Source organism: Coniosporium apollinis (assembly GCF_000281105.1).
Source record: "Coniosporium apollinis CBS 100218 chromosome Unknown supercont1.34, whole genome shotgun sequence".
In the NCBI taxonomy this organism is placed as follows: Eukaryota; Fungi; Ascomycota; class Dothideomycetes; genus Coniosporium; species Coniosporium apollinis.
In genome coordinates this window covers 259,074-270,748 of record NW_006913296.1, presented here as the reverse complement: position 1 = coordinate 270,748, position 11,675 = coordinate 259,074, and the positions used below count along the sequence as shown (strand labels likewise).

Here is an 11,675-nt window from a genome sequence, read left to right as displayed (position 1 = left end):
CGCCTGCCCTATCGAATGGTTATTCGAACAAGCACGTGACATAGCTGTCAAGCATCCGCCGCGGTTTTACCGAACCGGGGTATCAGATTTCCAATTTGAGCCCGTTTCTTCACCACGGCATACGCGATCTGGCTTCAGCTCACCTCGACGCCATCTTTGAGCCCTCGACACCCATTGAACATCGCCGCTACACCGTGGATCGACGCACACCGTTGTTGCAATGAACGGAATTGCTCCGGCTCCCGGCCAGTGGCAGGAGGCCCGCCATACAGACGGCCGTGTTTACTACTACAACACGCAGACGAAGGCTACGCAATGGACAAAGCCAGAAGAGCTCATGACGCCGGCGGAGGTAAGATTCCGACCACGAAACATGAAGGGCGCCGTACTGACCACCTCGAACAGCGCGCTCTTGCCAATCAGCCGTGGAAAGAGTACACGGCGGAGGGCGGGCGGAAATACTGGTACAACACGGAGACGAAGCAGAGCTCGTGGGAGATGCCAGAAGTTTACAAGAACGCGCTTGCGCAAACGCAGCCTCCACCGCGTCCTGCGGCACCGTGAGCCTTCTCTCCCGATCCTTAGCATCTCAACGCGCGCTAATTCAGGGTCAGACCTCAAACATTTGTCGCAGGAAGCACGTCGAACTTCCCCGAATTCTCACAACGCAGGGATCGCGATGACCACAGTTTGCCAGATCGTCCATTCCAGGATAGGCAGGACAGGCGGGACAGAGATGACAGGCAGGACAGACAAGACAGGCAAGACAGGCAGGGAGGTTATGCGCCGATGGATTCCATGCGCAGTGCTGCTTTGCCCTCCCAGAACGAACCAGACTTTTCGACTTACGAAGAAGCCGAATCCGCATTCATGAAGTTGCTGAGGCGATGCAATGTTCAGCCAGACTGGACCTGGGAGCAGACAATGCGCGCGACGATCAAGGACCCGCAGTACCGAGCGCTGAAAGACCCTAAGGACCGCAAGACTGCGTTCGAGAAATACGTCCAAGAGGTTCGATTGCAGGAAAAGGACAAGGAGAAGGAAAGGCTCGCCAAAGTCCGCGCCGACTTTACTTCGATGCTAAGAAGTCATCCAGAGATCAAGCACTACACTCGGTGGAAGACCGCGCAGCCTATCATCGAGAGAGAGACTATCTACCGGTCGGCCAGGAGCGACGATGAGAGGCGCCAGCTGTTTGAGGAGTACATCATCGAGCTGAAGAAAGCACACAAGGAGCGAGACACTGCGAACCGCACGCAGGCTCTGGACCAGCTCACAACTCTGCTGAGTGCTCTTGACTTGGAGCCTTACACGCGGTGGTCCGAAGCGCAGGGCATGATCAAAGCGAGCGAAGCCTTCCAAGGTGACGAAAAGTTCCAGTCTTTGACCAAGCTAGACATTCTAAAAGCTTTTGAGAACCATATCAAGTCGCTTGAGCGTAGCTTCAACGATGCCCGCCAGAAGGAGAAGAACCTCAAGGCCAGGCGAGAACGTCAGAACCGTGATGGATTTCTTAACCTCCTGAAAGACCTCAAAGCTGCCGGCAAAATTAAGGCTGGCACAAAATGGATGCAGATTGAGCCGCTGATTGAGGACGACCCTCGGTATGTTGCTATGCTGGGTCAGTCCGGCTCTACGCCACTGGATCTGTTCTGGGACATGGTTGAGGAGGAAGAGCGGGCGCTGCGCGCAATGAGGAACGACGTACTGGATGTGTTGGATGTGAGAGCAATCCGCCGCTGGTGTCGGAAATACCAGAAGGCTGACAAACTCACAGGACAAGCGCTATGAGCTTACACAGAAGACCACCTTCGAAGAGTTTCTCTCTGTGATGCACACTGATCGCCGTACAGCATCCCTCGATCGCGACTCGCTCTCACTAATCTACGAGCGGCTGCGCGAAAAGGTCCTCCGCCGCAACGAGGAAGACAAGCATCACGCCGAGCGGCACCAGCGCCGCGCAACCGACGCGCTGCGCTCGAAGATCAAGCATCTCGAGCCGCCAGTCCTGGTCGGAGACACATGGGAGCAGGTACGTGCCCGCATCGAGAAGTTTGAGGAATTCCGTGCGCTCGACTCGGACGAGGCGCGCCACGCGGCGTTTGACAAACACATGCGCCGCCTCAAGGAAAAGGAGGAAGATCTCGAGAAGGAACGCAGCAGACGCGAGCAGCGGGACAGAGAGCGAGACCGGGACCGGGAGCGCGATAGAGACAGAGACAGGGACTTCCGCAACGGCCACGCGGCTCGCCGCCCCCACACGCGAACCCCGGAGCCGGATGCGTACGAAGCGGACCGCAAGAAGGCACAGGCAGACCGCGAGCGCCAGTATCGCAAATCCGGCACGACGGGGCTCTCGCCCCCGCCGCCGTCTCGGTACGAGCGAGACGAGCGCGACAGGTACGACAGAGGAAGTAGGCAGGTCAGTCTCAGCCACTATGACCGCGAGCGGCGCGAGCGCGAGGCCGAGCGCGAGCGGACCTATATTAGCCGTGCCGACCCGCGCGACAAGGGCAGCGAGCTCGACTACGGCGACAGCAGGGCGGGCAGCATGAGGAGGCGCAGGGATAGCGAGGGTGAAAACAGCCCGGGCAGCAGGAGAGATGTCAAGAGGACTAGGAGGGATGTCGCGTCTCGTGAGCGTACCTTCTCCCCGCGCCGTCATAGATCCAGGACACCGATTATCAAGACTGAGCCGCCGAAGGAGGAGGACCGGGGCCTCCGGTCCGGCAGCGAGGAGGGAGAGATCGAGGAGGATTGAGTGGAGGCTGCCCGTGTAGAATGGGATGGAACGGGTTGCGGTATGTTGTTGCGGGTTTGCACGACTTATCACACATTTAGGGATTGGCCTGGCAGCAGTGCAGAGGCTCGTTTCTTGTTCCTTCTTTTAAATTTCTCTCCTGATTGTGCTACGGGTTTGACTACTACTCGTTCCATGCCCGACTTTCCATAGCCCGTTTCTCAGACCGCCTCTAGCTAAACCCCCACGTATGTTCGAACTTTGCTACATGGTTTCTAGACAGCAGTCACCTAACTTGACCCGTTCAGCTGCGTTACCGCCTCGCCACGTGTGCGCAGGAAGCAAGGGAACTGTGAACAGGAGGTACACCGCTGTCGCCGGTGAATGTCGTCCTCGTCGTCATCTTCGTCAGAGGCCTCCTCATCCGGAAGGCCAACCTTGCGCCGCTTGATGCTCTTTCTCCTGCCGCTACCCAATGACCCTAAAACGCCTTTACCCAATGGAGTCTTGCGATACGGTGGGATGTTCCTCTTTGGGACGCCCTTCAAGCCTCTTCTTCCAGGAAGAACTACAGTATGTAAGTACTGGTGCTAGAAAACTGGATGCGATTCACTTACGTAGTTGCCGTTCAACTTCTGCTCCTGGTCCAGCTGTGACTGGTACTTGTTGATGCGCGGCCGGAACGAGTTCGGGTCCCTGCGGAACGTGACGTCGAGGCTCTTGAGGAACTTGTTGCAGCCTGTCAGGAGGCTTTCAGGTGCGTTCGCGCGTGACTTGATGGACGGCTGGCCGTCGAAGACGATGACGCGGTCGGCCAGGTAGGTGGCCATGATGAAGTCGTGCTCGACGACGAAGGCGGTCTTCTTGGAGTGCATGATAAATCGCTTGATGACGCGGGCAGCTACGATACGCTGTTCGGAGTCGAGGTACCTAAGCACATGTTAACGTTTGGTCGGCTTCTGACTCGCTGTATGACTCACGCGCTAGGCTCATCGATCAGATAGATGTCCGCCGGGATACCCAACGCCAAGACGATGGCGACACGCTGCAATTCACCACCAGACAGATTCTGGACCTCCTGGTCGATGAAATCATCCATTTTCAGCGGCTTGTAGACATCCGTCTGGAACTGCGGGCTGAGGAACGAAGCCTTGATCTTCTTGAAGAACAGCTGCCTCACCGTGCCCTGGAACTTGGGCGTAATCTTCTGCGGCTTCATGCTGATGTTCATCTGAGGCACCTTCTTCGTTCCGTCAGGCTTCTCGGCGCCCGCAAGCATCTTGCAGAACGTCGTCTTGCCGGTCCCGTTCTCGCCCATCATGACGATAATCTCCGAGTCCGTGAATGTTCCGCCTTCAACGGTCAGGTGGAAGCCGCCGAGCGTTTTGGTCATTTTCGGGTAGCTGTAGCCACGTGACCTGTCGACCAGGAACTCTTCACCGGCCTCTCCGATGCGGAATTGGAGGGACTCCTCTCGGAAGCGAAGGTTCTCCGTGGGGATGTTGCCGTCTAGGAAGATGTTGATACCCTCGCGCACCGAGGCTGGCAGCGTCACCACGCCGTATACTGCCGGCTTGCCGTAGAGCACGCAGATGAAGTCGGATAAGTAGTCCAAGACTGACAAGTCGTGTTCGACAACGATGACATAGTCGTCAGGTCGAAGCAGGCTTCGGATCATCTTGCCGGCGCTCAATCGCTGCTTGACATCGAGGAATGAGGACGGTTCGTCGAACATATAGACATCAGCCTTCTGCACACAGGTAGTGCCGATAGCGAAGCGCTGCAGCTCTCCACCGGAGAGAAGGTTGATGTCGCGGTCGAGGACTTGTCGCAGCTCTGCGTCACGTTAGCCGAGTGCTGCTCGTCGTATCGTAGAACGTTCATACCAAGGACGTCCAGAATCTCGTCCATGTTGTCCATCTGCGAGCGACCTTTCATAAGGGCGCCGACCGTTTTATCTGTCCCCTTGACAGCTTTAGGAATTTGATCGACGTATTGTGGCTTGATGATGGCTTTGAGGTTGTCTTCGAGAACCTTGGTAAAGTAATCTGTCCTCTATCATCAACACATGTACCATAACAAGTCTTGCGACATTACCCACTCTGGAGCTCAGAGCCGCGGAAGTACCGGAGGATCTCCTCCCAGTCAGGTGGGTTGTCATATCTCCCCAAATTCGGCTTGAGCTTGCCGCTCAGTACCTTCAGCGCCGTGCTCTTGCCAATACCGTTTGTGCCCACCAGTCCCAAGACTTGTCCAGGTCGTGGCATGGGCAGCCTGTGGAGCTTGAAGCTGTTCGCGGAGTAGCGGTGCGTCACCTGAGTCTCGAGGTTGGTCGGCAGATTGATGATGTTGATGGCGTCGAAGGGGCACTTCTTGGGGCAGATGCCGCACCCGATGCATAGTCGTTCGGATATGAAGGCGATTTTGGACTCGGGGGTGACCTCGATGCAGAGCTTGCCGGTACGGACCACCGGGCAGGACTTTTTGCATTCCTGTCTGCATTTCTGCGGAGGGTCAGAAGTGGTATAGCATACACGAGTGACTTGAACTGACCTTGGGCTTGCACTGTGCCGGGCAGCTTCATGTCAGCCCCTTCAAGCCAAAAGTTTTCTCCGTGGTGGGGCTGGCGGGGCAAATTGGCTGCGCACCTTGTCGCTATTGACGATAGCAATACTGTTGTAGAGCAGTTAGAAACTTGCTGGGCGAAGGAGAGCTGTTGCGGTACTCACCGAGTCAACCTGTCCGCCATGGTGAACACTCCTCAATAGCGACAATACTAAAGAGGGAGTTGTATTGATATAACAGCAGGTCTTGGGCTTGTAAATTGCTCGCCTCTTCCGCTGTTCTTGCGCAAAAGTCTTCCTTCTGGTCACTGTTGCCCTCTGTTAGGCTTCTGGTTCATAGAATCAAACTCGGCAAGTCAACCCACAGTAACGTCGATAGCGGGCTCAATATTTCTGCGTGGCATTCACAAAGGTGCGGGCGAGTGACGATCGGCTTTCGCAGGACGGCGATTGGCTAGCTGAACGAGGCTTAGCGCAGAAGAGGAGGGCTCGGGCTTCCATTTGGGCGTTCTAAACAGCCTGCACTGATCTCCAACTACTCGCCCGGCCACACATCCACCACCACCTCCACGGCCACCCTCTCACCACCCACCACGGACAAACACAAAATACACTCGCTCGAGGGCACATGAGCCATGGCCTGTGAGTACCCTCTGCCTTTGTATCCGTATTCCTGTCGTCACGGCGGGAAACGTCTCTGCCGCGCTCCCTCTTCCCGCTCCGCCAAAGTCCATCGACCACCATCCTATACCGCACCCGAAGGTCGGCTGTAATTATATACGCGAGAACAGTGGATATTACAGTATCGCCATGTCCTCCTCGATGCTCTGATACCGCTCAGAGCCGCTTCCTCGGCCATTGACCGTCACATCGCCCGTTCATCTCCTCTACCTCCAAGTCATCCAGACCATGATTCCACGGTCGGACCATGTTTACTCTGAATTGTCGCATTCGTTTGAGTCGCTTTTTGATGATTCTGGGTCGCGTAATCTCACTGATCACTCTGCACTTGCTCTGAGGCTGCGCGACTGCCGCACTGGCCGGAACCATACTGACTTCTGCCTCTCGTAGCCGGGTCCATCCTCACGCCCTCCCTTCCCCGTTCGAACCCTTCGAACTACCTCCAGAACGGACACCTATCTCCTCTTGCTCACAACGTGACCAATGCGGACGAGCTGCCTGGCCGCAGCGGAAGCGAATTGTCGGAAGCCAAGGATGCTGCTGTCGAACCACCATCCTCTGGACTGGACAGCCAGGGGGCTGTACAAGACGACAATGTTGCGGACATGGCCACTTCGGAATCATCCCAGGATGAGGATGCCGAAGGTGAAGCGGATGCTGATTACGAGTTCGAAACCGCTCCGCCGGCCGAGTCCAATGCCCAGGAGGCCGAGAGCTCGTCGGAGGAAGAACCCCGGCGGTCGCTCAAGCGCCCGGCGAGCGCAGAGGACGATGATTACATGATGAACAACCCGGAACTGTACGGCCTGCGAAGAAGTGTACGTTCGCCTTACATTCCGTACAAAAGCACACGGCTGATCAGCTCCAACAGGGCCGTGCTCGACCAAACCGTCGTGTGGTAAGAGAGAAAACTTGTCATGTTGCCACCAAGTCTTACAATGAGACTAGGTAGACAGCAGTTCCGAGAACGACGATTCTGGCTCTGATGCTGTAGGCGTGCGGGCCCGCAAGAAGCGGAGGTCAACCGCCCCATCGAAAGGTATGCTGCATATCGACCCTTATTGTCTTCCACGCTTACAGAAGTGTGCACAGTGTCGAAGCAGCCTACACCTTCGGAACTGTCAAGTACTGGGTCGGGGTCCGAGTCCGATGTCTACGTTGGCGCCCGCCGTAACGCTCTGACCAAGAAACAACGGCGACGGCAATTGCTGGTTGCAGCTGGCAAGGCACCCCCTTCCCGTAACGAAGTTCGATTCTCCACGCGACAGGCTGCGAAAGTTACAAACTACAACGAGGATGACAAGGACTCTTTCAGCGAGGAAGAGTCAGAGCTCATGACACCTAACTATTGGGCCGCTGGTGCGGATAGTGATGCACCAGCCATAGATGTAGTCCTGGCTCATCGTCTAAAAGACGACATAAGTGTGTTTAATCAACTCGTCTCCTGCTCCGCTGCTAACGACAGGCAAGGTCCAGGCCCAGATACTGAAAAGAACGACTTCGAGTACTTTGTATGTTGTTCTTACCGTCAATGCAAGCCGGCTACCTGCTAATGCCTTTCCCTAGATCAAATGGCAAGGCAAAGCACATTACCATGCCACCTGGGATGAATGGGCAAACTTAACCTCCTACCGCGGCTTTCGGCGCCTTGAAAACTACTTCCGCAAAGTAGTCGCGGAAGAGATTTACATAACAACGGATCCTGACGTACCGCCGGAGGAGCGGGAGAAGTGGGCTCTGGACCGCGAACGAGAAGCCGATGCCCTGCTTGAGCATCAACAAGTGGAACGTATTATCGGGACGCGGGAGGGTGATGATGGCACTGAGTACTTCGTCAAATGTGGGTCACCGTCATCCTTGTTGGCCGCAGGGCACTGACACGGAACAGGGAAGGGCCTCAATTACGACTCGAGCACCTGGGAAGACGCAGCTCTCGTGAGCGAACTTGCGCAGACCGAAATTGATAGATACCTAGACAGGTCTTCCAAGCTGCCGGTATCCAACAAAGCCGAGTCGAATCCCAACACACGTCGTCCATATCAGAAGATCGCCGAACAGCCTTCATACATCAAACATGGTCAGCTCCGGGAATTTCAGGTCCGCGGTGTCAACTTCCTGGCATACCATTGGTGCAAGGGAGATAATGTCATTCTCGCAGATGAAATGGGTCTTGGCAAGACCGTCCAGACCGTCTCCTTTATGAATTGGCTTCGTCATGAGAGAGGCCAACAAGGACCTTTCATCGTCATAGTTCCTCTATCGACAATGCCGGCGTGGGCTGATACCTTCAACAACTGGACGCCTGATCTCAATTACGTTGTATACAACGGCAACGAGACCGCGCGGAAGATTATCAGAGAGCATGAGATGCTCGTTGACGGCAACGTTAAGAGGGTTAAGTTCAACGCTCTCCTCACGACCTACGAGTTCATACTGCAAGACTCGGCCTTCCTCTCGCAGATCAAGTGGCAATTCATGGCTGTGGACGAGGCGCATCGTCTGAAGAACCGCGAGTCACAGCTCTACGCTAAGCTGATGGAGTTTGGCGCTCCGAGCAGGTTGCTCATTACTGGCACTCCAATACAGAACACCCTTGGCGAACTGTCAGCTCTCATGGATTTCCTGATGCCAGGAAAGGTGACATTAGACGAGAATATCGACCTACAATCGGAGAATGCCGGTCTGAAGCTCGACGAGCTCACGAAAGCGATCCAGCCCTACATGATCCGTCGAACGAAGCAGAAAGTGGAAAATGATCTGCCGCCTAAGACTGAGAAGATTATCCGAGTCGAACTGTCTGATGTACAGCTGGAGTACTACAAGAATATCCTCACCAGGAATTATGCCGCGCTAAACGCGGGAGCAAAAGGTCATAAGCAGTCACTTTTGAACATCATGATGGAACTGAAGAAAGCTTCCAATCATCCATTCATGTTTCCGAACGCCGAGGGGCGAATACTGGCCGGCAGCGAGCGTCGGGAAGACATACTGAAAGCGTTGATCACGAGCAGCGGCAAGATGATGCTACTCGATCGACTTCTTACGAAGCTGAGGAAGGACAACCATCGCGTGCTCATTTTCAGCCAGATGGTGAAGATGCTGGATATTCTGGGAGACTACCTCCACTACCGCGGTTATCAGTTCCAGCGGCTGGACGGCACAGTTGCCGCTGGCCCCCGTCGCATGGCTATCGATCACTTCAACGCTCCCGACAGTAATGATTTCTGCTTCCTCCTCTCCACTCGGGCTGGTGGTCTTGGTATCAATCTCATGACCGCAGACACTGTCATCATCTTCGACTCCGACTGGAATCCTCAAGCCGATCTGCAAGCCATGGCTCGCGCTCACCGTATCGGTCAGAAGAACCCGGTAACAATTTACCGGCTCGTCTCGAAAGACACCGTAGAAGAAGAAGTGCTTGAGCGCGCCCGAAACAAGCTCATACTAGAGTTCATCACCATTCAGCGTGGTGTCACGGACAAGGATGCGAAGGAGTTCTCAGAGAAGATTGCCCGTGCTGGCCATGGCGTTGCCGAACCTACCAACAGTGATGACATCTCGCAAATTCTAAAGCGTCGCGGCCAGAAGATGTTCGAACAATCTGGTAACCAGAAGAAGCTAGAGGAGCTCGACATCGATGCGGTGCTTGAAAGCGCCGAGGAGCACAAGACCGAACAGCCTGAAGGCCTTACTGCTGACGGTGGCGAAGACTTTCTCAAGAGTTTCGAATATACCGACGTCAAGATTGATCTCGACTGGGACGATATCATTCCAAAGGATCAACTTGATGCAATTAAAGCTGAAGAGAAGAAGAAGGAAGATGAGAAGTATCTTGCATCTGTTATCGAGCAGAACCAACCTCGAAAGCGCAAGGGAGCGCCGGATGATCGGGAGCAGCGGGCTGCGAAGAAGCGGGCTCGAGAGGCTGCAGCCGAAGCGATTGCCAACGATGACGACGAGGACTCCACAGACAACGATCCCAAACGGCCGCTGAACGAGAAGGAGATCCGCAACCTCATCAAAGCACATGAACGATATGGCTCACTTGAGACGCGTGGTGAGGAGATGATCCGGGATGCGAGGTTGGTTGGCCGTGATCCGGACATCCTGAAAGCAACGCTTGACGATGTGCTTGATACGGCACGGAGGCTCTTGAAGGAGGACCAGGATAAGGTCGATGCGATGGTACGAGAGGCAAGCAAGTCTTTAACCAAGAAGGACAAAAAGGCCATTCTCTTCGATTACAAGGGCGTAAAGCGCTTGAATGCCGAAACCCTTCTGGAACGACCCGTCGAAATGCGCATGCTCCAGGATGCCACATCAGCTGCTGGCGACTGGTCAAACTTCCGCGTTCCCGAAGCATCAAAAGCTGCGCACTATACCTGTGAGTGGGGAGCCCGCGAGGACGGCATGCTATGTGTTGGTCTCGCCAGGCACGGTTTTGGCGCATGGCCTGCCATTCGGGACGACCCAGAGCTCGGCATGACTGACAAGTTCTTTCTGGAAGAGCATCGAGTTGACAAGAAGGAAGAGCGGAGCAAAGCTGAAGACAAGAACGCAAAGTCACCGGGCGCTGTTCACTTGGTCCGCCGAGCCAACTACCTGCTGAGCGTCCTCAAGGACAAGACCAGCAACGGCACCAACATTGCTGCCAAGCGGGCAATCGAGAATCATCACCGCAACAACAAGAAGTACGCCATGAGCCAGCGGGGCCCCGACAAGTCGGGAAGCGTGTCTCAGAGCCCAGCTCCCGGCAGCGTGTCCAGCAATGTCCGCAAGGTTACCCGGGAGCGCGCGTCAGAAAAGTCGCGCAACCGTGCCCAGAGCCAGAGTGAGCATCGCCGAAGTGCTGACCGCCGCTCGCCCCAGGACGAGCGCAATGGTACCCCGGATGTGCGCCGCAAGCCCACCGAGGCGGATGACAAGCACAAGCAGCGCAAGGCGAACGAGCGGCCAAAGCACCAGTCTCATCGCTCCACAGACAGCATTCCCAACGGCGCATCCCCGCCTGCACACGACGATCGGCTTACTCGGGTCTTCAGACCTATCCAGTCGAACCTCGAGCGCGTGCGCAATGCCAAGCCAGCGCTGATGCCGGACTCCAATGCGCGGCTGAAGGTGTACAAGGTCGAGCTTATCAAGATCGGCAACTTCATCAGGAAAGAGGTGAGGGAGGGGGGGTCTGAAGATCAGCTCTGGTAAGTCATTCTAGTCCCACTTGATTCCGTCGCCGAACAGCCGGGCTAACCATTTCAAAGGAACCACGTCAGCAGCAAGTACTGGCCCAAGAAGGACGCCACGGGCAGCCAGCTGAGCCAGATGTATCGCAAGCTTCTCCAGAAGGAGACTACAACCACCGCCTCGTCCGGCAACAAGGACTCATCGGCGAGGACCAACGGCCAACAGGTCAACGGGGAGAAGGCACGGGTCAAGGCGTAAGGGCTTTGCATCATACCAATGTTTCTGCTACCCATCCCTCTTGAAGGGCACGCAAAATACTTAGAGGCGTTTTATTGTTCTCCGGTGTGAGGGGGGGGACTCTGCATATGGGACGTAAGGGCGTTTAGTCCTTTTATTGCTGTTTTTTTCTATTTGCATAGCACGGTGTCTGGGGGGCTTTGGTCTGTCCGCTTCTGATGCGTTTGTCGGAAGATGGTTACGGGGCAAACAAGGTTATTCATGACGATCAT

The 11,675-nt window shown here is 55.5% G+C and overlaps 3 protein-coding genes across 3 annotated transcripts; 2 read left to right on the top strand and 1 right to left on the bottom strand.

Annotated features, from left to right (window-relative positions):
* Positions 1–220: 220 nt before the first annotated feature.
* W97_06717 (uncharacterized protein) lies at positions 221–2,761 on the top strand (the record flags this gene model as incomplete). The annotated part of the gene is made up of 5 exons (XM_007784590.1): positions 221–352; positions 406–560; positions 615–688; positions 758–1,722; positions 1,778–2,761. The coding sequence occupies 5 exons, from the start codon at positions 221–223 to the stop codon at positions 2,759–2,761; spliced, it is 2,310 nt and encodes a 769-aa protein (XP_007782780.1).
* A 523-nt stretch (positions 2,762–3,284) lies between these two features.
* On the bottom strand, positions 3,285–5,489 carry W97_06716 (translation initiation factor RLI1; the record flags this gene model as incomplete). The annotated part of the gene is made up of 8 exons (XM_007784589.1): positions 3,285–3,308; positions 3,358–3,670; positions 3,721–4,576; positions 4,627–4,788; positions 4,842–5,244; positions 5,294–5,305; positions 5,389–5,413; positions 5,470–5,489. The coding sequence occupies 8 exons, from the start codon at positions 5,487–5,489 to the stop codon at positions 3,285–3,287; spliced, it is 1,815 nt and encodes a 604-aa protein (XP_007782779.1).
* Positions 5,490–5,939: 450 nt separating this feature from the next.
* On the top strand, positions 5,940–11,424 carry W97_06715 (uncharacterized protein; the record flags this gene model as incomplete). Its single annotated transcript, XM_007784588.1, has 8 exons — positions 5,940–5,946; positions 6,376–6,803; positions 6,857–6,883; positions 6,934–7,024; positions 7,078–7,496; positions 7,552–7,825; positions 7,874–11,183; positions 11,244–11,424. The coding sequence occupies 8 exons, from the start codon at positions 5,940–5,942 to the stop codon at positions 11,422–11,424; spliced, it is 4,737 nt and encodes a 1,578-aa protein (XP_007782778.1).
* Between the last annotated feature and the right edge of the window lie 251 nt (positions 11,425–11,675).